The following is a 23,882-nucleotide window of genomic DNA, read 5'->3' on the forward strand; positions in this document are numbered from 1 at the left end:
GGCCCCAGTAAGCACAGCTCCCACGCTCTGAGGGAGGCAGGCTGGGCCGGCGCCATCTCCATTGTCCAGCAGCTCATACGATGTAAACGGTTTTCATTTTCAGATGCTGGTAATCACATTCACATTCTTGGGCATTTTTCTTTGTTTTCAATCTACTTTTACTGATTTCAGAAAGGAAGGGAGAGGGAGAGAGAGAAACATCAATGATGAGAATCATGGATCGGCTGCCTCCTGGACCGAGCCCACAACCCCAGCATGTGCCCTGATGGGGAATCGAACTGATGAATGCTCAGCCGCTGAGCCACACCTTGGGGCTGGTTTTGGTTTTGTTCTCACGCACAGGCTAACCAGAATGTGTCAGGGGCGTGGACCAGGCGGCACTGGCCAGCTCCGAGTCTGGGATCATCCAGCTCCTTGGGATCACCTTCCCACACCCCAACTCTCCCACGTGACCTAGACTGTGTGAAGCTCTCCGGGATGGCGAGGTTTGGCCAGACACGCCAACCCCGCCCCTGGCATCCTTGCCCCGTGGCACCTGGCTTCCTGTAGTGGCTCACGAGCCGCTTTCTCCGCCCAGAAGCTGGGTTGGCCCTGGAGTCTGGTCAGGTGACTCCGTGCCCCCCAGCCCGTGTCTGTGTCAGTGTGCTGCTCCACACCCGGTGACTGCTGAGACTAGGACACTGGATCTCCGGCATCACAGCATGGTGGTCCCTTCCAGTGCGTGTATATGTGTGTGTGCGTGTGTGTGTGTGTGCGTGCATGTGGCATCACAGCATGGTGGTCCCTTCCAGTGTGTGTATATGTGTGTGTGCGTGTGGCATCACAGCATGGTGGTCCCTTCCAGTGTGTGTGTGTGTGTGTGTGGAGGGGCAGGGAGGTCAAACTAGACTCGCCCCCAGGCAGGCAGTGCCCCCAACCGGCTTTGTCTTCGTCCCACACGGAGGCGCGTGGGGCTGCAGGGCCAGCTGGGGGGACCCCGCCGGCCGTCCTTGGAGCCCCCTCCTCGAGGGCCTCAGCCTCCTCCCAGACAAAGGGGAAACCACGTTGCACGCCTCCCACTCCCCTGAGAACCCGGACAAGGGCCGTGAAGGGCGTTGGAAGGAACGCCCCCAAACTGTCCTGGAGAGGCAGGCGCCTGAGCAGCCTGTGGCTCCGTCCCGGGCCAGAGCCCACCGCGGCGGCCAGGACGTCCCTCCTGTCTCTCCCGGGGTCAAGGGGCTGGTTCTGGCGAGGCGGCGGAAGGGGCTTCAGGCGCTGCTGGCTGAGAACAGATGCCACGGCGCCTGGAGGAGAAGGAGCTGGCACTTCCCGAGGGCGCCTTACCCGTCCTGGATGTGGGAATCCCTCCATAACCTCAGGGGGCGAGGAGAGGCAGAGGGCGCGGGGCGAGGTTAAGGACGTGGGAGAGTCAGAGGCCCAGGGAAGCAGGTGAGCTCACCCTTCCCTCGCACAGCACCGAACCCGAACCCGGAGCCCCGGCTCCCGGTGAGGAAGGACTCCGCCGCCCCGTGATACGTTTATTGTCTCTGCTCTGTACAAGCCGTGTCTGCCGCCCCGCCCCCCTCCCCACAACCCGAAAGGGCACCCGGCCCCCTGGTGCCCGCCCCGCTCCGCTCACATCCCACTGTCCAGCCGGAAACCACGGCGGGGCGGGGAGGTCCTGCCGGTCTCCACCGGAGCTCGTGGGGGACAGAGCGCCGCTAGGCGGCTGCTGGGGGTTACAAAACGGGTCAGACGGGGGATCAAGTTCAGGGTCAGACGGGACGGGAGGGGGGTCGGAGGGGGCCGGGTGGGAGTGACTCGGCCCAGGCTTTGCACAGCGGGCCGGGCTGCCTGAAGTCCCGAAGGTTGGCGGGAGAGACAGCGCGAAGGAGGCGGCCGTCTGACCGGCGGCCGGGGCGGGACGCGCCTGGACAGGTCCATCGGAGCGCAGCGGCAACTGGGAAGCCCCCCAGGGGGTCAGGCCTCCTTCCCGGCCAGGGCGCCGGCCCCCGCTCCCGGCCCCGCCAGGCCCTCGGCCTTGTGCGCCAGGCGGTGCTTCTTGAGGCCGTAGGTGTTGGCGAAGCCCTCGCCGCAGGAGGAGCAGCGGAAGGGCCTGCCGCCCTGGTGGGCCGCCAGGTGCTTGCGGAAGTAGCCAGGGTCCTTGAAGGCCTTGAGGCAGGCGGGGCAGCGCAGCTCGGGCCGCGGCGGCTCGTGCGCGCGCTGGTGGCGCAGCACGGAGCTCAGGTAGAAGAAGCCCTTGCCGCAGTGCTCGCAGCGGTAGGCGCGCTCGCCCAGGTGCAGGCGCTGGTGCTCCAGCAGGTTGGAGCGGTAGCGGAAGGTCTTGCCGCAGGCCCCGCAGCGCTGCGGCCGCGCCACGGCGTGCAGCCGCCGGTGCTCCGCCAGGCTGGACGACTGCGCGAAGCGCTTGGCGCACACGCCGCACTTGAAGGCCCGCTCGCCCGTGTGCACCACGCGGTGCTGCCGCAGGTACCAGGAGCGCAGGAAGCCGCGGCCGCACACGCCGCACCGGTAGGGCCGCTGCTCCGTGTGGCAGCGCTGGTGGCGCATGAGCAGGGCCGCCTCCCAGAAGCGCTTGCCGCACACCGGGCAGCGGAAGCCGCGCTTCTGCCGGTGGCTGCGCCGGTGCAGGAGCAGGTCGTAGGCGCCCGCGAAGCTCTGGCCGCACAGCCCGCAGCCCAGGGTCCGGCGCACGAGGTGCACGTACTTGTGGGTGACCAGGCCCAGGAAGTGCTTGAAGCTCTGGCCGCAGGTGGCGCAGCTGAAGCGCTCGGGGCCGGAGCTGGCGCCGCCCGCGCCCCCGGCCCCCGCCGTGCTGCCGGCGTCCTCGCCCCCGGATACCCCAGCCAGCGCCGCCACCGCCGCCCCCACCTCCCCGGCCAGCCCGTTGTCCAGCATGCTGGCCGCCTCGGCGGCGCCGCCCGAGCCGTCGGCGGGCTGCTGGCCGCCGGCCGCGGGCGGGAGCAGGCGCTCGGGGGCGGCCTGGTGCACCAGCTTGTGCCACATGAGGTTCTCGATGAAGCCGAACGTCTTGCCGCAGGCGTCGCAGCCGTAGGGCTTCTCCGTCATGTGGGCTTCCTTGTGGCTCATGACGTGGAAGAGGTCGGGGAAGTGCTCGCCGCAGTCGGAGCAGGCGTAGCTCAGGGCCTCGGCAGCCCCCGCGCCCGCGGAGCCCGGGCCACAGGCGCCCGGCGCGCCCTGGGGGCCGGGGAGGCCGGCGGCCCCGGCCAGGGCGCAGGGCAGCTGCAGCCGGTGCACCTGGCGGTGGCGGGTCAGGCTCTGCGGGTAGCCGAACACCTTGCCGCACAGCTCGCACTTGTAGGGGCGCTCGCGCGTGTGCACCACGTGGTGCTTGCTCAGGTGGAAGGACTCGCGGAAGCGCTTCCCGCACACGGGGCACTGGTGCGGCTTCTCGCCGGTGTGGATGCGCTCGTGGCGCTTCAGGGTCTCGCGGCGGCCGAAGCCGCGCCCGCAGATGCCGCAGCAGAAGGTCTTCCCGGGGCCGCCGGCGGCCGTGCCCGCCGCGCCGCCGGTGCCCGCGCCCAGCAGCAGAGGGTGCGCGCCCAGCAGCGGCACGGGCACCGCCCCGTACACCACGGCGGCCGCCGCCGCCGCCGCCTTCTCCGTGTCCGTGGCGGGCGCGTCGGGGGGCAGCAGGTAGGGGCCCGGGGGGAAGGGGGGCGCGGGCTGCGACACGGCAGCGGCCACCGCCCCCGCCGCCGCGTCCTTGGGCGCCTCGGGCCCCGCGCCAGGGGCGCCAGGAGGTGCGTGCGCGGCCTTGTGACGGAGCAGGCTCTGCGGCGCCGAGTAGGACTTGCCGCACAGGTCGCAGGGGTACACGGGCCGGGGCCCCGCGGCGCCCGCGTGCGCCGCCTGGTGCTTGAGCAGGTAGGCGGCGTCGCGGAAGGCCTTGCCGCACACGCCGCAGGGCAGGCGCAGCAGGTCGGCCGAGTGCGTCTTCACGTGGCGCTTGAGGCTCTCGCGGCGGTTGAAGCTCTTGCTGCACACGGAGCAGGAGAAGGGCTTCTCCCCGGTGTGGATGATCTGGTGCTGGTGCAGGTGGCTGGGCTTCTTGAAGACCTTCCAGCACAGCGGGCAGGCGAACGGGCCCTCGCCGCCGCTGCCCGCCGGAGGGGGAGGCGGAGGGGGCGCCCCCACGCCGGCCTGGGCGCCTGGGACCGCGGTTCCGTCCACGGAGGCGGCAGCGGAGGGGGCGGTAGGGGCGGCGGGCGTGGGCGGGGGGCCCGCAGGGAGCGAGGGGGGGACCCCGGCGGCGGCGGCGGCGGCGGCGGGAGCGGGCAGGCCCAGCGGCGGCAGGGCCACCCCGGGCTGCGGGGGGACCCCGGCGACGGGCGGGGCGTCCTTGTGGCAGCGGCGGTGGCGGATGAGGCTGGAGACGTGGTTGTAGGTGCGGCCGCAGACGCCGCACTCGTAGGGCCGCTCGCCCGAGTGCACCAGCATGTGCTGCACCAGGTGCGAGGACTGCTTGAAGGACTTCTGGCACACGCCGCACGGGAAGCGCCGCTCCATCAGGTACTTGAGCCGCCGGAAGTAGCCCTTGTCGTCTTTGGAGGGGTCGCAGGGTGCCCCGGCCACGGGCCCGGGCGGCGTCTGGGCCGGCGCGGGGAGCGGCCCAGGGGTCCCCGTGGCGGCTGCCAGGCCGGGCGCCACCCCGGGCCCCGATGCGGGTCCTCCCCGTTTCAGGTTCCCAAACAGGTGCTGGTGCCCCGAGAGGTCCACGATGCCCCACTGCGGGGCGGGGAAGGCGGCGTCGAAGAGCGGGGGCGGGGGCGCCCCAAAGGCGGGCGGCAGGGGTGGGTCAGGCTTCTTGGCTTGGGAGGCGGCGGAGGAGGAGGAGGACGAGGAGGAGGACGAGGAGGACGAGGAGGAGGACGGCGTCTCGGCCTTGGGCTTGAAGGCGGCCTGCGGCGGGTAGTCGTACTGGGGCGGCGGGGGCTGCGGCGGGGGCTGCGGCGGGGGCCCCGGGGTGCAGGGCAGCGCGGCCACCGCCTTGGCGTGCTCCCCGTACAGCTCCATGGGCTCGAAGCGCTGGTGGTTGAGGAACTCCAGGAAGTCGAAGGGGTAGCTCTGGAAGTGCACCCCGTCCTCGCCCCCGAGGCCGCCGCCCCCCGCGCCGCCGCCCGCCGCGTTCGCCTCCATGTCAGCGGGTGTGGGACGCCGGGCCCTGCGGAGAAAGGGAGCGGCTGAGCGAGTGAGCGGGCGGGCAGGCGCGGGGTCCCCGCCCGCAAAGGGGCGTGTGCACTGAGGCTGGCTCCCACCCCATCTTCTCCGCAACCTCACGCCCCTCTCCGTCCCCCACACCCTGTCCCCCCGGTGCTTCGACAGGCCCCACGTTCTCTCCTGCCCAGACCCCAATCCTCCAGCACCTCCGGCCTCAGTCCCCTCTGCTCTGTCCCCGCCCGCCCGGCCTGTCCTCTGTCCTCTGGCCCCCAGGATCTAACCAATCATAACCATCGTTACTATCAGAGTGGCGAAGGGGGTGCCAACCTGGGCTGTGTGACCACGGGCCGTTCCTGAACCTCTCTGTGCCTGGCTGTCCTCACCCGCAAGTGAGGTGACAAAGCACAGCCCCGCCTCCGGGAACTAACAGCCTCAGGCCGCTCACGGCGGGTCCCAGTCCCCGATCCGGGTAACTGGGAGGCAGTACCGTCAGCACCGTCCTACTGGTGGGACAGAGTCTCACAAGCCAGGAAAGTGGGATGAGAGTGTTGAGACACGGGGCTGGCAGGGAGGGAGGGCAGCGTGGCCTGGGGAACACAGCAGGAGAGGGTTCACCTCCCACCTGCTCCCCATTCTCCCCACTTCTGAAGGGGCTGGGCCCCTAGAGTGCGCGGGTGGGGGTGGGGGGGCGGCGTCAGGGGGCTGACCCGGCACTGATTGGCAGGGCGCACAAGGCCCCGGAGCTGTTCGCACGTCAGTGACGTCCCTCACCTGGGCGGGGCCTGAGGCCGCTGCTCAGAGAAGCCCTTCCAGCCCCCTCTGGGTGGCGGCCATTCTCTGGGCACCTCCCAGCTTCTCCACCACCTGGACCACCTGCGCCAGGGCCTGGCTCTGAGCCTTAGCCCGAGGTAGGCAGGAGTCAGCGGGCCAGCCAAGGGCAGGGCCTGCCATCCATCCATCCATCCACCCACCCGCTGGCCCTCCCCGCAGGTGAAAGGTGAGCATCTCCTCCGCCCGCACCCCCGGAGGCGGTATTTTTAGCCGCCAGCTCCGGGTGTCCCTGGAGGAGACCCAGCATCCCATGTCCTTCACACTCTGGCTCGGCTGGGCTCATCCCCGGGAGGAGCAAAGGCGGGCCTGGCTGGGAGCAGAAGCCCGGGCGGACCCTCAGCGGGGAGACAGGGCTGGCGTGGCGGCAGGTGGGCGCGGAGGAAGCTGCGGGGAGAGGGGGCCGAGAGGGGAGGGGTCGTGGGGAAGAAGCCTGCAGACTCACCTCCATCAGAGTGCCGTACTAACTTCCTGCAGCCCCCCCCCTTCTGAGCAGGTGGTGCAGGGGACCTCTCCGAACCCCCACACCTCTCCAGGACTGTGACACAGGGACCCCGGCTGTCCCCACCGGACCAATGAGAAGACAAGGCCTAGACAGGTCAAATGGCTTGTCCAAGATCACTCCAGGAGGGTTGGTTCCTGAGGCGGAGGAAGTTAGGGGTGGCACGGGGGTGGGGGGAGAGCCCTTATGTGCGGGTGTTCTCTGCATTATGTGGGAGAGAGAGGTGGGCACCATCCTGAGCAGACAGAACTGATGGGGTGAGCCTGGGCCCTCTGTCCCATACCTCAAGACTCGCTCCTGCCTGTCAGGTCTCTGCTCTGAAGTCACCTCCACCTCAGCACCTGCTTTCTAGCCCCTTGTCCCATGGCATTTTATCATCGTGGTCTCTGCCACCGATTTACTGTGCCTACTTCCTGTCTGGCCTTCACACCTAACAGCTAGGACTGGCCTGCCTTGTTCGCCACTGTGCCTGGCACCTGGCACAGTGTGGGCGCTCCATACATATCTGCTGGTGTGGGGGAATGAAACAGCACCCTCCTCAGTCACCAGTGGGCCCATGACGAAATCACCAGGGAAGTTAGAGGCATGGAAACCCAACATACTTAGGGGATGCAGCTAAAGCCGTGCTCAGAGGTAAATGTATAGCTGTAAATGCCTGTATATGGATTCGTATTTGTTGAATGAGTGAAAGGATGAGACCAAGGTGACCAGAATCCCCTCATACAGGGAGGGGGACATTTAGCAGCATCTGAGCTGACACTGAGGTGGGCCCCCAGGAGAAGGAATCAAGGGATGGTGGTGTCCTGAGGGCAGGTGGGCAGATGCTGAAGGGTTGCGGGTCCGAGAGGAGCAGGGGGTGTTTCTGGGGGACAGAACTGATGAGGCTCATGATTATTCCTGGGAAAGAAGACACATTTCCCCTTTCAGGGCACACAAGAGTTTCCTTCCTTCCTTCCTTCCTTCCTTCCTCCCTTCCTTCTTTCCTTCCTTCCTTCCTTCCTTCCTCTTTTCCATGGAGCCTTATTTATGTTGTTAATCCTCACCCAGTGATATTTTCCCATCAATTTTTTGAGAGGTGGAAAGGAGGGGGAGAGACACACACAGAGAGAAGCATCGATGTGAGAGGGTCACATCGATTGGTTGCCTCCTGCACTCTCCCGACCAGGGCCGAGGATCCAGCCTACAACCTAAGTACATGCCCTTGCCCGGAACTGAACCCGGACCCTCGGGTCTGCGGCTGACACTCTATCCACTGAGCCAAACCGGCTAGGGCACGTCGGTGACTTTCTCAGGGGAGGGTTTCCTGCAGAGGGATGAGGAGGGAAGGTTCTCAAGCGGCAGTAGTTCCATGGCAACCAGAGTCACAGTCACACAGCTCATGTTTATTGTTTGACCAGATGGACAGGAACCATCACCTGGATAGATCACCACAGTCCCATGCCATTTCAGGTCCCACTTTACAAGTGGGGAAACTGAGGAAAGGGGCGGTTGTGTTCCATAGTCAGATAGCCAGTAAAGGGGAAACCAGGTGTGGATTCCAAGTCTTGTTGATGCCAAGACCCGTGGGCCACTCCCCTGCCACAAGCTGCCTTAGGACAACATACTAGTCTACCTAAGAAAAGAGTAACATTCTAATTGACCATACATTCGTGACGCCCACCAGCCAATCAGGAGTGAGTATGCAAATTAACTCAACAAAGATGGCATGTTGATTTGCATATACAGGTGCCCAGTGGCTGGGGGCAGGGCGGGATGCTTGTGTTGTTTCCATGGCAATGTTCCACACCACCCCAGCTGCTTTGGGCTTGTGCGCAGCTTCCGAAGGTGGAAAGATGGCTCGGCTCTGGGCCAGGAGGAGGCGCTATGGGCAACCAGGGTAAGGAAGGCCCATTCCTGCAGGAATCTTCATGCATCGGGCCTCTAGTCTGTTAATAACGATAATGGTAACATCTAGAAGCACATGACACTGAAGGAGAGCTCTCTACATACCAAGTACATGTCTAAGTCCTTTAGAGCAGTGGTCAGCAAACCACCCTTTGAGTGTTCTAACGCTACTTCTTCAAAATAGACTCGCCCAGGCCAAAACCCGAGACTTCTGCGCATGGGCCATGAAGTTTCAATCACACTGTACACGCGCACCCGCACGTGGTATTTTGTGGAAGAGCTCTTTGGCCCCTTGAGTTTTTAGCGAAGGTCAGCTGAGGAGTACCCCAATTAAGTTAATAATAATGTACCTACCTATATAGTGTAAGCTTTAAAAAAAATTGGCTCTCAAAAGAAATTTCAATCGTTGTCCTGTTGATATTTGGCTCTGTGGACGAATGAGTTTGCCGACCACTGGGCTACCCCATGAACCAGCACAGGCACCCCATGAGGACAAGGGGTCCTGTCTAGTTTGTTCTCTGCTACATACCCCGCGTGCATGCAGTAGGTGCTTATTAAACAGCGGTGGAACAGACCAGCGAAATGCATTCTGGGCTTGGCAGAGCGGACAAAGGCCGAATAACGGATCACAACGCGCTCACCTCCACAGCCCTCTAACATCACACATCCTCGCCCCTCACTCCCACCTCCGGGGCCCCTCCGGCTACTCCCCCACTCCCCACCATCACGCCAGCTCGGAACTTCGGCTTCTCTTCCCTCTGCCTACAACAACCCGCCCCGCCTCCCCCCAAGCTTTGCCGGCAAAGTGAGCTCCGCTCATGCAGGCTGCCGCTCGCAAGTAGCTACCAGGCTCTCAGCGAGCAGGCTGGACGACCGATCACGCTGGCTACTTGTTTTTGATCTGTCTCAACTGGACAGTAAAAGCGACAGAGAGGAGGGCTGCGCCCCCTCCTGCGCAGCTGCATGGGAGCCAGAACAGCACATCCGTTCGAGGAGGATGGAGTGAACGGATGTCTGGGGAGACTGGAGGCGCCCTCCAGGGGGTCCAGGAGGACGGAGTAGGAGCTGGCTGAGAGGGGACAGCTCAAGACGACCCCCTCCCCTTTGGGGCGCTCCCTGCGGGACAAGGACCCATCACAGACCGGCCCAGGAGAGGGATGGGTGGGAGCCGGGCTCTGCCCACCTGAAGAGGGAGAGGCTGAGGGTGCGAGAGCACACCCCTAGAGGGAGCTGTTCAATTAGAGAGGGTCTGGGGTGCTGAAAGGGGTATTTTCCCGGGGAAAGACTGGGGAGGGCGGTGCAAAAGATAAAAAAAGCATTCTTGGCTGCCGATCAGAACAGAGGGTATTTTTACACCAGCCAAGGGGGCGCCGGGCGAGGGTGGTGAGGAGTTTGGGGAGCTGCGGGTGGGGGCGGAGGTAACGGGGGGCATTCCGTTATGAAGCACAAATGCAACCCTCCTGGGTGGCAACCTATAGGGTCTGCTGAAGAAAGGCTCAGGGGCAGCTGGTCTGCGCGGGGAAGGCGACGCTGGTGGCATTTGGGGGGGCTGTCCTGGCGGGGGCAGTGCCGGGGGGCTACGCAGAAGGAATCCTGGGAGAAGCAGTTTTTGGGGAGCGGCACGAAAGAGGGCGCTTTGGCCGCCGTCCTACGTAGGAGCGTCAATGAGGCAGATAGGTGGGTGCTCTTCTGGGGGGGCCCCCGGCGAGGGCCCCGCGCGGGCGGCACTGATGGGGACGTTCTGAGGACCAGAACGGGCCTGGGCGGGGCCCCCCGCCCCCGCTGTCCCCGGGCCTCCCGGCCACGCGCCCCGTCACTCACCGGCGCCGGGGGTCTCCGCCGGGAGGAGGCCGAGGAGGCGGAGGAGGCGCCGCTGCTCTGGGGAGACCCGAGGGCCTGACCGGAAGTGCCGCCTCCTCCCCCCCTCCCCGGCAGCCCCGCGCCGCCCGCCCGCCCGTCCGCCCGGAAACGGAAGTCGCGTTCGCCTCGGAGGCGCCGGCGTCGGCGTCGAGGAGCTAAAAGAGGCGGCAGCGGCGGCGGCCGGGAGAGGGAAGTGCGCCTGCGCGCCGGCCTGGGGGGCGGAGCGCGGGGGCGCAGGCCGGGGAAGCCTAGCCCACTTCCGGTGAGCGACCTGAGCCAGTGCGCCTGCGCCGGGAGCGCCCGCTACCTAGGGCCCCGCCCACATCTCCGGTCATTGGGTTAAGCCACGCCCACCGCGCAAATCTCACGCTTAAGCCCCGCCCCCGAACTATTTTTTTTTTTTTTTTTTTTTTTTTTTTTTTAGGGCTTAATTATTAGAAGTCCCCCGACGTCTCAAAATGGGTCCTCCTTGCCTTGGTCCCCCTAATTTCCTCCAGTGCATCCCCACCTCCAAGACCCTGCTCTTTGAAGCCCACCTCCTCCTCCTAAGCTCCGCCCTCATGGCTCATTAGGCCAAATCACGCCCCTACTTAAGCCCCGCCCACCAGCCCCTAGCATATAAACTCCATCTCTCTCGCAATTTCAATGCGATCTTTGTGCTTCCCGTCTTTCCTAAAGCATTCCTTTAAACCAGTGGTTCGCAGGCGCTGGCCCCAAGACCAGCAGCAGCAGTGGCGGCATCACCCGGGAAACGGTTAGAAATGGGAAGCTCAGGCCCCCTGCTCCAGAAGCTCTGAGCCAGAAACCCCGGGCGCGGGGACTTCCGGTTGTAAAACACATAAGTCACAGCGAGGTCAGGTACAGAACAGGGAACACAGTCAGTGCCACCGGGATGGCTTTGTATGGTGCCAGGTGGCAACTACTTATCCTGAGCACTTCATAATGTATATAGAAATACCGCGCTGCTGTTGTGGACCCGGCACTACTGAGTGTATGTCAACTATGATTCTACTAACGAATAAAAGGAAACACCCTGCAGGTAGTCCCGATGCAGGCCGAAGTCAGGGCCACAGCTTCGCCGCACTTACATATTTCTGCGAACCTCGCCCCTGACTCAGCCCTGCCCCGCAGCTACGCCGGTTCTACTGGCCCATCCTACTAAGGTCTCCCTTGTTAGGTAAGTCGAGGCAGGAGGGGGAAGTCTAGAGCCCATGCATGCTTCTGCAAGGTAGATGGTGACAGAGAGAACTGGTGCCTTCCCAGACCCCTGGCCCGAGGAGAAAATTCCACACCTCCCTGCCCTCGGCCCTCTCACCACTAAACAGCCGTATAGAAGTACTGACGCCCCCTTTTGGCGAGAACTTCCCTGGCTCACCCTAAGACCAGCGAATTTTGCCCAGGAGCTCAGATTAAAACCTCCCCCTTTTAATCCGCTGGACTCTCTGGCTTTTGTCTCCTGCGTGGCAAACCTCTCCCCCCTCTCTCGGGGACTCCCTCAGTCACTCCTCTTAGGTTCCCCCTGTCCCCTTGGCCTGAACAGCAGTCACACCCACTGCCCCCCACACACACACACCTTGCTCTCCTAGTTTCCCCCTGAAAACCCTCTCTCAGCTAAACCCTAACCCTAACTCTAGATCCTCTCACTCACTGCCCACAGCCTGAGCACCACCCCAGCTCCTATAGCCGGCTCCTAAGCCCCACCCAGTTCTCACCGGCCTGCCCAGTCCCCACCCCTCCAGGCCACACCCCCTTACCTAGCGAACCTGTCAGTCCTAACCACTACCATCAACTCAGTTTTCCCTTCCAAACCCGGCCAGGGAAAAGAGATGGGGCAAAGTAGCCGAAACCGGTGGTGTGGCTCAGTGGATAGTGAGTTGGCCTACGGACTGAAGGGTCCTGGGTTCGATTCATGTCAAGGCCATGTACCTTGGTTGCAGGCACATTCCCGGTGGGGGTGGGGGGTGCAGGAGGCAGCTGGTCGATGTTTCTCTCTCATCGATGTTTCTGACTTTCAATAAAATATATTTTTAAAAATAAAATATCAATAAAATATTGAGCGAGAGAGAGAGAGAGAGAGAGAGAGAGAGAGAGAGAGAGAGAGATGGGCAAAGTGGTGGCTGCCAAGTTTCCAGGGATCTGGCTGGACGGGGGGAGGGAGGGCCTGCAGCCTGGTCTGCACAGGTTCCATGTTTTACTGAGAGCGGATATTTAGGGGTGCGTTGGGGTCTGCTGGCAGAGGGAGAGGCGACAAGGGCTGCCGCCAAGCTCCTTCTCTATGACCAAGTTCAAGGCACGTGACACGGAGCCCTCCCAAGCCCCACGCACTCCCCTGGGCGGCGCAGGGCAGAGGGCATCTGAAGAGGGAGGAGGAGCAGCCCTGGCCGGTGTGGCTCCGCTCCCCACACCCAGAGGCCGCTGGTTCCATTTCCGGCCAGGTCACAGGCCTGGGTGTCGGGGTTGATCCCAGGAGAGCCGTGAAGGAGGCAGCCGACCCTGTCTCTCCCCCTCTGCCTTCCTCTGAGAGGAAAAGAGAGAAGCAGAGGGAGGCCGGGCCTCGCAGCATCACTGAACACACAGGGGGAGCCAGGGGCAGCCGTTTATTTCTGTGGCCCCTGCGTCCACAGGCCTGCAAGTCCGGGAGAAGGCAGCCGGAGGCGGCAGGGCCCACCGGAAGTTGAGGTCCTCACTCGCAACCCCCTCCCGCAATAAGAATGGCACCAGACGGGCGGGTGTGCGGGCCCACTGCCCAGGCGCAGCACCGGCTGGACCCCCAGCACTAACCCTGGAGGGGGGTGCGGGTCAGGCCAGCTCCTTTCCCTCCGGCCCCTCTTTCTCCTCCTCCTCCTCCTCCTCCTCTTCCTCTTCCTCCACCTCGGCCCTTTCTGTGGCCAGGATGCCCTCATGGTCCCACGATAGCTCAGGCCCCAGTTCTGGGGGAGACGCGGGGGGCCCCATGGTCTCGGGGTGCTTGCGCCTGGCATGGCGCCGGAGCGAGTTGGCCTCTGTGAAGCGCATGCGGCAGATGGGGCACTGGTAGGGCCGCTCCCCGGAGTGCACGCGGTGGTGGTGCGCCAGCTCGCCCGCCTCGCGGAAGCGGCGGGGGCACAGCTGGCAGCGGAAGGGCCGCAGGCCGGTGTGGATGTTGCAGTGGCGCCGCAGGTGGCTGGAGCGCTTGAAGGTCTTGCCGCAGTCCTTGCACTCGTGCGGCTTCAGCTCCGAGTGCGAGATGCTGTGGCGCTCCAGGTCCGAGAGGTAGGGGAAGGCCCGCAGGCACACGGGGCAGAAGTGCGGGGTCTTCCTGGGGCCCGAGCCCACGGGGCCGTCGGCCACGGCCCCCTCGGAGACGGTGTAGGGCACCCCCTGATCGTCGATCAGCAGCAGGCCGCTGCCATCGCCCGCCGCCGCCGCCGCCGCCGCGGGGGCGGTCACCCCGGGCGCCAGCGGGGGCTCCTGCCCTGACTTGGGGGGGCGGCCCCGCTTGCGAGGGGGGCAGGCCTTGAGCCTCTGATTGGAGGAGGCGGGCCCTCTGGGGCGCTCCCCCGGGCAGTCCCGGGGGACGGAAGGTGGTAAGGCCAGAGGTTTCTCTTCCTCCCCGGGCAAAGGCGAAGGCAACGGGTCTGGGCTGGGGGTGTCCATGGAGCAGAGGAGGACCTGGGTCTGGGCACCGGAGCCGGGCTATGGGGAGAAAGGGGGCAGCCGTCAGTGCAGGGTAGGTGTGGGGCGCCCCGGGTTCCCCGAGAGCTCGCCCATCCCCTCTGTCTGGGTCTGGAGACCCCGCATGGCTGACATTCACCGGGATGCGCAGTGGTCGCCACACTGGGAAGAGGACAGGGTAACTCTGTGCCAGCGGGTCGGGTCAACAGCCACTGCCCCTGCCCCATACCTGTGCCCCAGGCCTCCCTCACCCCTGCCATAGGTCACGAAGTTCAAGGTCAATTCGAGCCAAAAAAAAAAAAGAAAAAATCTTCAAGGGAGGAGAGTGTCCAACTGAGGGAACAGCCGGGTCTGTGATCCTCAGAGCGGAGCGCCCCGCCAACGCCAATACCGAGGCCTCGGGTGTTTCCGTCCGCGCTCTTGACCGGAGGAGACCTCCCCGGTGAAGGCTGACCCCGAGCAGCGGGTGAGGAAGGAAACGCACTGGAGTCTAGTCTCCGAGGCTGAGGTTCTGGGTCTGACTCCTGAGTCTGTCACTCTGTGTGTGGCTCTGGGCCAGGCGCACACTTTCCTGAGTCCCCGTCAGGCCTTCTGCAAAGGAGGACGGAGTGCCGCCGCCCCCCGGGGCACGCCGCGAGGACGATTCACAGCGACTGCTCAGGACACGGAGCACCGAGCACCGAGCCCCAGGAGGCATGAGCCCTCTGAGAAGGTCACCAGCACCCTGGCTTGGCAAATGGGGAAACCCGGGCAGGAGAGCCACGTCAGCTGCCGAGCTCCCTCTGCTAGGAAGTGGCCGGGCCAAGGACTCGGACACCATGGCCCAGCCCGGGAGTGAGGAGAAAGGGACTCGGGGCCGAGGGGACACCGTGGGGTCCGCTGGTCCTGGGACATGGATACACCAGGGCTGTCCGCTGGCACATAGGAAGGACACAATAGCAGCAGCAGCAGCAGAGCTGGGGGGTGCCCCGAAGTGGAGGGCGGGGGGCAGGGGGGGAAGCACAGGTGCAGTTAGGAGCAGGTGTCACTGTGACCCCTGGGGACAGGCGCACCTACGGCGACGGCGGGGCGACCGCTTCCCCAGAAGCACGCGGTGCGCTCCGGCGAGGGGAACTGGAGGACAACCGCTGCCTTTTGGGGTGGGGTGGTGTCCCGACCCTCGCCCAGCGCCAGCCCCACCCCCCGAGCGCGCGGGCGAGGGTGGGGGACACGAGAGGGACGGGCGAGCCGCGGGGCCGGCCAATGAGCAGCCGGCGAGGCCGCCAGGACGGGGGTCTGCGCGCGCGCGCCCGGCCCGCGGGCTCCGCCGGGCGCACGCCGCCCCGAGCGCGGGAGCGGGAGCAGGTGTGGGGGGCGCGCTCCCGGCGCGCGCGGCCCCCTCCCCCCTCCCCGCGCTCCCGCCCCCGCCCCCCCCTCGGGTACCTCATTTGCATGCCGCCCGGGGGGCTCGCGGGAGTGCGCGCGCGGGGGGCGACCAGGCCGACGCGTGGGAAGGGGCGGGGGCGAGGGGGCCCGTCCCCGGACGGCGCGCGCGCGCGGCGGCCCCGCCCACGCAGCGGCCCGGAGGCCCCGCCCCCGCCCCCTCCCCCCGGGTCGGACCCGCGGCCGGAGGGAACAAAGGGTCGCCCGCGCCCGCGCCAGGCCCTCCCCGCGCCCTCGCGGGCCCCGGGCGGGCGGCCACCCCCGCACACAGGGCAGCCAGGTAGAGACCCTCCCCGCCCGCACACGGCCCGGCCCGGGGCCCCGTGAGACGCGGGGACCCGGAGGATGAGGAGCGGGAAGATGGCTGCTCCTTCCCGCAACTAACATGGCGCCTGGCCCGCTTCAGCGCCTCCCGCGGGCGCAGGGCCAGAGGGGCCCGCGCTCGGCTCCCCCTCCCTCCGCACCGCGCCCGGCGGACCGGGGCCTCGTTCCCCCCGATGCACCCGACACGTGGCGCAGGCGGGGCCGGGCTGCACACCGGGCCCGTGCGCGCCGCCACCGCCGGCGGCCCGCGCTGCCCTCAGTCTGCATGGCGCAGGGTCACCCAACCCCGCCCCTCCGCTGCCCTCACCCAAGATGGCGCCTACCTGGCTTCCCGCCCTGCCGGCGCCGGAGAGGGACGGGAGCGGGCGAGGGAGAGGGGCGGGCGGCGGGCGGGGGAGTGCGGGGAGCAGGGCGCCGAGGCGGAAGTCGAGGGGCCCCCCGGGTGGAAGTGACGCTGCCCCCGCTGCCCAAAATGTCGGCGCCCAGAGGGAGGTGTAAGTAATTAAAGAGGAAAGCCCACTGACGCTCCCGGCCTCCCGGGGCCGCCCCAGGGCTCCCGAGCCCGCGCCGCCGCTGCGAGGTGCACTCACCCGGCCGGGGGGTGCTCCCGCCCCCGGACTCGCCCCCGCCCCGGGCGCCCCGGGCCCCGCACCTTTTGGGGGCGGGGGGAGGGGCACAAAGACCAGGTCTGCCGGCCGGGGGCGTGGAGGGGACTGGGGAGGGGGGCCGGCCCGCAGGCGGCGGGGCGCGGAGGGGCGGGGCCTGATGGCGGCGGGGGCGGGGCAACCGGCCGGGAGGTGTCCTGTGGGCGGGGCTTGTAGGCGGGTGGGCGGGGCTTGGGGAGGGAGCTGGGTTGCGGGTGGGAGGGGCTCCGGTAAAGAGGCGGGGTTTATAAAGGGGCGTGGTTTAGTGGGCTGGTTGGAGGGTCCTGATGGGGGCTGAGTGGGAAATGAGGCGCCATGTGGAGGTGGGAGGAGCTTAGAGCAAAGGGGGCGGGGTTTGTTCCCGGGGTGTGTCTTAGAGAAAGTGGGGTTTAGGAGTGCCATTTGGGGAGCCTTCGTGGAGATAGCAAGCAAAAAGTTTCACAAAAAAAAGTTTCAGTTGTTCCCCTCCCCCAGGCCCCAGGACTATTCCTCAAAGAAGAGTGGGAGGAGCTCACAGGGGAGTGGGCGGGGCTTGTCAAGGAATGGAAGAGGGTCCTGGAACAGTGGGCGGGGATATGAGGCAGTGGGCGGTACCTGAGCGTTGGTGGGCGGGGCTTAGCCACAGTGGGCGGGGCTTAGAGGGCAATAGGAGTTTTTTGCAAAGAGGGGGTGAGACTTAAAAGCACTCAGTGGAGTAGAGGCTACTTGGAAGGGTTAGGAAGATTGGCAGATGAGAGGGAGAAGGGTTTCTAGGGGAAGTGGGTGGGGCTTAAAGAGTGGGCGTGGACAGTGTGGGCGTGGCTCCCAGGGGACAGTGACAGGTCTGTGAGGCTCCAGAGCCCGCTGGGGGAGGACTAATGGGGAGGTGCCTCGCTCATCCACCCTCCATGTCTCCACTGCTCCAGAGAGTCCCCACGCACCACTGTCCTCAGGCCTCACCACCATGGATGACGCCCCGCTGCCCGCGCCCCCCGGCCCCGCCCCGGCCCAGGCCCAGGCCCCGGCCCCCCGCGTGCCGTTCCACTGCAGCGAGTGCGGCAAGAGCTTCCGCTACCGCTCGGACCTGCGGCGCCACTTCGCGCGCCACACGGCGCTCAAGCCCCACGCGTGCCCGCGCTGTGGCAAGGGCTTCAAGCACAGCTTCAACCTGGCCAACCACCTGCGCTCGCACACGGGCGAGCGGCCCTACCGCTGCTCCGCCTGCCCCAAGGGCTTCCGGGACTCCACCGGCCTGCTGCACCACCAGGTGAGTCCTGCGGGCTGGCCGGCTGCGTCCCTCCCGCCCCCGCCCCCTGGCCTTGGAGCCCCGGCCCCACGCTGGGCACCAGAGAAAACTTTCCTTTTCTCCCTCCCTCTGGTCCAAGCGCCCTGGCCAGGCAAAACGCCCCTGCGTTCCTTTCAGTCCCCACTGGATCGGAGGCGAACATTCATCCTACAACTTCCTCTTCTCATCCATCCCCTGGCCATCCTCCCCACCCCACCTCCACCTCCAACAAGGTGTAAGTGGCCAAAAAACAACAACACAAGCTTCCATTTTCATAGAAGCATAGCTTTCTTTTGATAGAGACACGCTGAGTGCGAAGGGCTGAAATAAATGGGTCATCGTCCACATAAAGTAATAGAACATTTTAATAAAAGTGAATTTTTTTTTCTTGAACACGAACTCACCAGACACTGAATAACGAACGGCACAGATTCATAAGCACCACGCAAATAGACCTATTTTTCTTGTTCCCCGAAAGCAAAATATTTTCCCTTGTGCACACCAGACATGTTGGTACAAGACTATATTGTGGCAATCGGCTGCTAAAATATTTGCTGCCTGCGTGTAAGGGACATGAATGCCACACGATGATAGTCATCAGTCATTAGTGAACCTTGTAGATCAATATTAATAACGACAGGCCTGGTGCACGGAATTTGTGCCCTCGGAGAGGGGGTCCCTCAGCCTGGCCTATGCTTTCACACAATCAGGGAGCCCTCAGGGGATGTCCGTCTGATGGTTTGGGCCTGCTCCCGGGAGCCCTATTGCGGAGGTTCAAGAGGGTCCCACCACGGCTGTGCTCAACAGACACGACCCCAGCTTCCACCTGAGCAGGGCTCTCCCTGTGGGAGCACACTGAGCACCAGGGGGCAGCTCCTGTGTTGAGCATCTGCCCCCTGGTGGTCAGGGCATGTCATCGCAACCAGTTCTGCTGTTGGGTCGATTTGCATATTAGCCTTTTATTATACAGGATGATGTATAACAGGATATTGTAAAAATTGTTATGAAATTTAAAATATATATATATATATATTTCCCCATTGACTTCAGAGAGGAAGGGAGAGGGAGAGATAGAAATGTCAATGATGAGAGAACCATTGATCGGCTGCCTCCTGCACCCCTACAATCTGGGCATGTGCCCTTGGCCAGAATCGAACCTAGGATCCTTCCGTCCATAGGCCAACGCTCTATCCACTGACCCAAACTTGTTAGGGCCGAAATTTTTATTAAAATGTTTCTGACGTTGACTGGGCTGCAACAATATTGGTTGTGGGCTGTGTGTGGCCCACAGACTGTGAGTTTGACATGCTTGTCCTAGAGCAGTGGTCGGCAAACTGCGGCTCTCGAGCCACATGCGCCTCAAGAGCTGCGGCTTGCCGCTCTGTTGACTAATGAGTTTGCCAACCACTGGGTTAGGGGCTTAATCACAAGGAACAGCAACAGCCTGTAACTATTGGAATCGAGAGTCTAGGTCAGCGGTCGACAAACTCATTAGTCAACAGAGCAGCAAACCGCGGTTCTCGAGGCGCATGTGGCTCGTGAGCCTCGGTTTGCCGACCACTGCCTAGGGCATTTACAGGAAAAGAGCCACCTGTTATCCTCGGAGGCTAGGAACACACCCCTCCCCCCCGTCCCGCCCTCAATCCACAGGTTTAGGGGGTAGACGTAGTTCATGGGATTTTGGTTCAGAGGCCGTCGCTTGTGCACCATTTCAGCGTGGAAGGCGGGGCTGGGATTTGAACCCGGGCCCGGCAGTGCTCAGCTTCCCGGTGGGTGCGCAGCCTCTCCCCCAGAATGGGAGGCTCGTGGGAGCTCAGTAAGAGGTGGGGGCCCTGGAAGGGAGCTTACCCCAGCATCAGGGAGCAGCACCCGCAAAGGTCCAAGGCTTGTCCATCTGAGAAACATTCACACCTGGAGAGAAGGTTTGTGAGTTTAAGGCAACTGCCAGCAATTCCCGGAAGCACAAGCTCAGCGGCTGAGAAAAGGCTCCAGGGAGCGTCAGTTTCGCATCTTGTTACAATCAAAAGAGAAGGCAAGCCCTAACCGGTGTGGCTCAGTAGATAGAGCGTCGGCCTACGGACTGAAAGGTCCCAGGTTCGATTCCAGTCAGGGGCATGCACCTGGTTGCGGGCACATCCCCAGTGGGGGGGAGGGGGGGTGCAGGAGGCAGCTGATTGATGTTTTTCTCGTCGATGTTTCTAGCTCTCTATCCCTATACCTTCCTCTCCGAAAAAAAAAAAAAAATCAATAAAATATATTTTAAAAGAGAGAGAGAGAGAGAAGGCAGGCCCTAGCCAGTCTGGCTCAGTGGATAGAGCATCCATCCACCTCTAAGTGTGTAAGGCCTCCATCCGGGCCTCTGAGTGTGTGAGGCCACCAGGCAGGCCTTTGCCGGGCGGGCTTGTGGGGTTTAGGGTTTGTATGCGGCCCCGTTCCCCCCACAGGCTGGAGGGACAGAGGCCAGGGAAGCCCCCGGCCCTGACCCCGCGCCCCCTCTCCGCCCTCCAGGTCGTGCACACCGGAGAGAAGCCCTACTGCTGCCTGGTCTGCGAACTCCGCTTCTCCTCCCGCTCCAGCCTGGGCCGCCACCTCAAGCGCCAGCACCGCGGGGTGCTCCCGGCCCCGCTGCAGCCCGGCCTCCCGGGGCCCGGCCTGCCCGCCCTGGGCGCGCCCTGCGCCGCCTGCTGCAACGTGGGGCCCTGCTCCGTGTGCGGGGGCGCGGGCGGCGGGGAGGCCGCGGACGGCGTGGGCGCGGGCGGCTGGGGCCTGGCCGAGGCGGCCGCGGCCGCGGCGGCCTCGCTGCCCCCGTTCGCGTGCGGGGCGTGCGCGCGGCGCTTCGACCACGGCCGCGAGCTGGCGGCGCACTGGGCGGCGCACACCGACGTGAAGCCCTTCAAGTGCCCGCGCTGCGAGCGCGACTTCAACGCGCCGGCGCTGCTGGAGCGGCACAAGCTCACGCACGACCTGCAGGGCCCGGGCGCGCCCCCCGCGCAGGCCTGGGCCGCGGCGGCGGGGGCTGCGGGGCCCCCCGGCGAGGGGCGCGCGGAGGCCGGCGGCGCGCGGCCGGCCTGGGACGGCGGGCTGCTCCTGGGCGGCGATCTGGGGGGACTGCACCCCGGGGAGGGCGGCGGGGAGGCCCCCGCGCCGGCGGAGCCCTCGGAGGACACCCTGTACCAGTGCGACTGCGGGACCTTCTTCGCCTCGGCCGCCGCGCTGGCCGGCCACCTGGACGCGCACTCGGGCCCGGCCACCTACGGCTGCGGCCACTGCGGGGCGCTGTACGCGGCGCTGGCGGCCCTGGAGGAGCACCGGCGGGCCAGCCACGGCGAGGGCGGGGGCGGCGGGGCGGAGGAGGCGGGGGCCGGGGTCTCCGAAGGGGACCCCGCGCCCCCCGGGGAGCCCGCGGCCGGCCCCGCGCGCAACAGCAAGAAGATCTTCGGGTGCTCCGAGTGCGAGAAGCTGTTCCGCTCGCCCCGCGACCTGGAGCGCCACGTGCTGGTGCACACGGGCGAGAAGCCGTTCCCGTGCCTCGAGTGCGGCAAGTTCTTCCGCCACGAGTGCTACCTCAAGCGCCACCGGCTGCTGCACGGCGCCGAGCGGCCCTTCCCCTGCCACGTGTGCGGCAAGGGCTTCATCACGCTCAGCAACCTGTCCCGCCACCTGAAGCTGCACCGCGGCATGGACTGACCGCCCCGGCGGGGCCGGACTCGGGGTCCCCGGGGGGCGAGGGGGCCCCCAACCCCAGATAAAGGGGGGCCACTGGCTGGAGAGAGAGATGGAGCCACCAGAAACCCTTATAGGCCCCGAGCTGGGGGGAGGGGGAGCGTCTATGGGGATCCCTGAGCTTGGGGACCGACCTCCCTGGAATCCGAGCTGGGCACCCCCAAATCAACCGGGCTGGGGAGACCTAGGAATGAGAGCTGGGCCTCCACACGGACTTGGCACCTCGAGGGCCCGGATAAGAGATGGGCACCCCCTCTCCCCAAGGGAAGCCTGCCCCCTTCCCTGAGAGCCATCATTCCCAAAGACCTTGGTCTGGAGAATGTGGGGGTGATGGGGGGACCGTGCCCCTGGAATCTCCCCCTGGGTCCCTCCAAATGCACCCCCACACACACACACAATCACCGGTGCCCCAGGTGACAATACAGCCAGGACCTGCCTTCCCCGTTGCATTCCCATCCGACTGCGGAATGGGCCAGCCCTCGTGGCCTCCCCTAGCCCCCCAACACTAGATTAGGCCGGTTGGGCACCCCCCCTCCCGCCCAGTAGGATGGACTGGGCCGGAAGTGCGGCCTCCTGTCCACTGGAACGGGCTGGCCCTGCGGTGGCCCGCGCCCCCTCTTCACAGCGAACCCCGCAGACACGCCCCCCTCTTCTGCGTCATTCCCATCCCGCCAGCTCCCCCGAGCGGGGCCGGCGGACCCCGGGGTCTCCTCCCACTCCGTTCTGGCACTGTCGGTCTTCCCATCTCTGTCGGTGTGTCTGTCTGTCTCTGTGTGCCTCCCGACCCCAAGGGGAAGGGGGGGCTGGCCAGGGGGTGCTCCCCATGAGCCTCGACCTCACCCCCTCCTCCCAGTCCTCTGTGTCTCTGAGACCCCAATAAACCTCGTCCTCCTGTCTGTCCGCGCTGCTTCATTGTCTGAGCCTTGGCTCCAGGGCGTGGGGTTCCACCCCGCTGACTTAGACCAGGCCCCTCAGCGCGAAGGGTGTGGAGTGCTTGGTTCTGTCAATTACAAGGAACCCTGCCACCCCTCAGACATGATGTTCCTCCACAGATGGACACGCCCCCCCCCCCCTTTATATTTTTATTGATTTCAGAGAGGGAGAGAGAGAGAAACATAAATGATGAGAATCATTGATTGGCTGCCTCCTGCATGATTGGGGGGTCAAGCCTGCAACCCAGGCGTGTGCCCTTGACCGGAATTGAACTCGGGACCTTTCAGTCTGCAGCAGACTGATGCTCTATCCACTGAGCCAAACCAGCTAGGGCCAGGCAGGCCCTTTGAAGCCATCAATCCCGTAGGCCAGTGTTTCCCAAACTTCTCTCATGATGAGAATCACCCGGTGGAGTTAAACTACAGATTCCTGAATCCCAACTAAGAAGTGCTAACCTAGAATTTTTGGGAACCTATAGGTAAAATTGTATGCTAAGACAGAGCACTAAGTTAAGTATACACTTTTACCTATATGTTCCCCAAAATTCTAGTTTAGCACTTCTTAGTTGGGATTCAGGAATCTGTAGTTTAACAACTCCACCGGGTGATTCTCATCATGAGAGAAGTTGGGGAAACACTGCCATAGGACATGCCCCCTGAGGCCCAAACTGTCACCTTGGGGATGCGTCCCTTCCAGGAGGTGAGGCCCCGTCCCCTTATGCCCCGTTAGCATCTCAGAGGCTTTCTCCACCTCAGGTGAGGATCCATCTCTGAACGGGCGGCCCTTCGGCCAGCCTCCTGGTGTGAGGGTGGTACCCTCCTGTCTGGGTGCCCACTGCATGCCAGGCCCTGTGACCCCTCCGGGGACCCAACAGTGAACTCAACAACCGTGGGCTTGATGGTCTAGCCCGTGGTCGGCAAACCGCGGCTCAAGAGCCACAGGCGGCTCCTTATGGCCCCTTGAATGTGGCTCTTCCACAAAACACCTCGGCCTGGGCGAGTCTATGTTGAATTGGCATTAGAAGGCGTTTAAGTTTTTAAAAAGTTGGCTCTCCAAAGACATGTCAATCGTTGTGATGTTGGCATTCGGCTCTGTTGGCTAAGGAGTTTGCTGACCAGGGGTCTAGAACGGGGCAGGTGTAGGAAAGAGTAGGAAAGGGGGAAGGCACGTCCAGAGAGCGGTGAGCACTCTGAAGGACCTGCGGGAGGTGGCTGGGGTGAGCCCGCGTCCCTACAGAGGTGGCGTCTGAGCTTAGGCCAGAGGATGAGGAGGGAGCGGCCAGGAGGAACAGGTGGGCCCAGGAGGGGCCGGAGCCCAGAGGAGGGAGGCGGGAGAAAGGAGAGGAGGTAAGCCGGGGTCCGGCCACTCCGAGGCCGGTGAGCAAAGGTGGGCATAGGACTTCCTGCTGGAGAATGGCGAGCAAGATGCTAAGTGAGGTGACCGCTCCTGTGCTTTTAAAAAATATATATTGTATTGATTTTTAAAAAAAAAAAAACAGGAAAGGAGAGGGACAGAGAGCTAGAAACATCGATCAGCTGCCTCCTGCACACACCCCCACCGGGATGTGTCCACAACCAGGGCACATGCCCTTGACCGGAATTGAACCCGGGACCCTTCAGTCCGCAGGCCGACTCTCCATCCACCGAGCCAAACTGGTTTCGGC

The 23,882-nt window shown here is 64.5% G+C and overlaps 3 protein-coding genes across 9 annotated transcripts; 1 reads left to right on the top strand and 2 right to left on the bottom strand.

The window, feature by feature from the left end:
* Positions 1-1,827: 1,827 nt before the first annotated feature.
* ZNF865 (zinc finger protein 865) lies at positions 1,828-10,425 on the bottom strand. 2 transcript variants are annotated; one of them, XM_045581175.1, is made up of 2 exons: positions 10,217-10,425; positions 1,828-5,185 (listed from the first exon to the last, which is right to left on the bottom strand). In XM_045581175.1, exon 2 carries the CDS (start codon positions 5,158-5,160, stop codon positions 1,960-1,962), a length of 3,201 nt encoding a protein of 1,066 aa, XP_045437131.1. In that variant the 5' UTR covers positions 5,161-5,185; positions 10,217-10,425; the 3' UTR covers positions 1,828-1,959. The 2 variants fall into 2 exon arrangements, with proteins under 2 accessions (XP_045437131.1, XP_036292289.1); XM_036436396.2 differs by having other exon boundaries at positions 1,828-5,182; positions 10,215-10,425.
* A 2,376-nt stretch (positions 10,426-12,801) lies between these two features.
* On the bottom strand, positions 12,802-16,263 carry ZNF524 (zinc finger protein 524). 4 transcript variants are annotated; one of them, XM_036436401.1, is made up of 2 exons: positions 16,246-16,263; positions 12,802-13,930 (listed from the first exon to the last, which is right to left on the bottom strand). In XM_036436401.1, exon 2 carries the CDS (start codon positions 13,889-13,891, stop codon positions 13,055-13,057), a length of 837 nt encoding a protein of 278 aa, XP_036292294.1. In that variant the 5' UTR covers positions 13,892-13,930; positions 16,246-16,263; the 3' UTR covers positions 12,802-13,054. The 4 variants fall into 4 exon arrangements, with proteins under 4 accessions (XP_036292294.1, XP_045437135.1, XP_045437133.1 ...); XM_045581179.1 differs by lacking the exon at positions 16,246-16,263 and adding an exon at positions 15,979-16,080; XM_045581177.1 differs by lacking the exon at positions 16,246-16,263 and adding an exon at positions 15,599-15,886.
* FIZ1 (FLT3 interacting zinc finger 1) lies at positions 15,508-22,186 on the top strand. Of its 3 annotated transcripts, none has more exons than XM_036436398.2 (3): positions 15,508-15,611; positions 17,205-17,545; positions 20,072-22,186. In XM_036436398.2, exons 2-3 carry the CDS (start codon positions 17,243-17,245, stop codon positions 21,248-21,250), a joined length of 1,482 nt encoding a protein of 493 aa, XP_036292291.1. In that variant the 5' UTR covers positions 15,508-15,611; positions 17,205-17,242; the 3' UTR covers positions 21,251-22,186. The 3 variants fall into 3 exon arrangements, with proteins under 3 accessions (XP_036292291.1, XP_036292290.1, XP_045437132.1); XM_036436397.2 differs by lacking the exon at positions 15,508-15,611 and adding an exon at positions 16,031-16,149; XM_045581176.1 differs by lacking the exon at positions 15,508-15,611 and adding an exon at positions 16,536-16,923 and having other exon boundaries at positions 17,037-17,545.
* The last annotated feature ends 1,696 nt before the right edge of the window (positions 22,187-23,882 follow it).

Source organism: Pipistrellus kuhlii, unplaced genomic scaffold, assembly GCF_014108245.1.
Source record: "Pipistrellus kuhlii isolate mPipKuh1 unplaced genomic scaffold, mPipKuh1.p scaffold_m20_p_136, whole genome shotgun sequence".
Classification (NCBI taxonomy): Eukaryota; Metazoa; Chordata; class Mammalia; order Chiroptera; family Vespertilionidae; genus Pipistrellus; species Pipistrellus kuhlii.

Bases quoted from the DNA above. Each gene is read 5' to 3' on its own strand.
- ZNF865 (XM_045581175.1), bottom strand. From the start codon at position 5,160: ATGGAGGCGAACGCGGCGGGCGGCGGCGCGGGGGGCGGCGGCCTCGGG.
- ZNF524 (XM_045581177.1), bottom strand. From the start codon at position 15,718: ATGTTAGTTGCGGGAAGGAGCAGCCATCTTCCCGCTCCTCATCCTCCG. The intron at 13,931-15,598 runs GTGCGGGGGTGG...TTCTCCCCATAG, and splicing joins TCTCTACCTGGCTGCCCTGT to CCCGGCTCCGGTGCCCAGAC.
- FIZ1 (XM_036436398.2), top strand. From the start codon at position 17,243: ATGGATGACGCCCCGCTGCCCGCGCCCCCCGGCCCCGCCCCGGCCCAG. The intron at 17,546-20,071 runs GTGAGTCCTGCG...TCCGCCCTCCAG, and splicing joins CCGGCCTGCTGCACCACCAG to GTCGTGCACACCGGAGAGAA.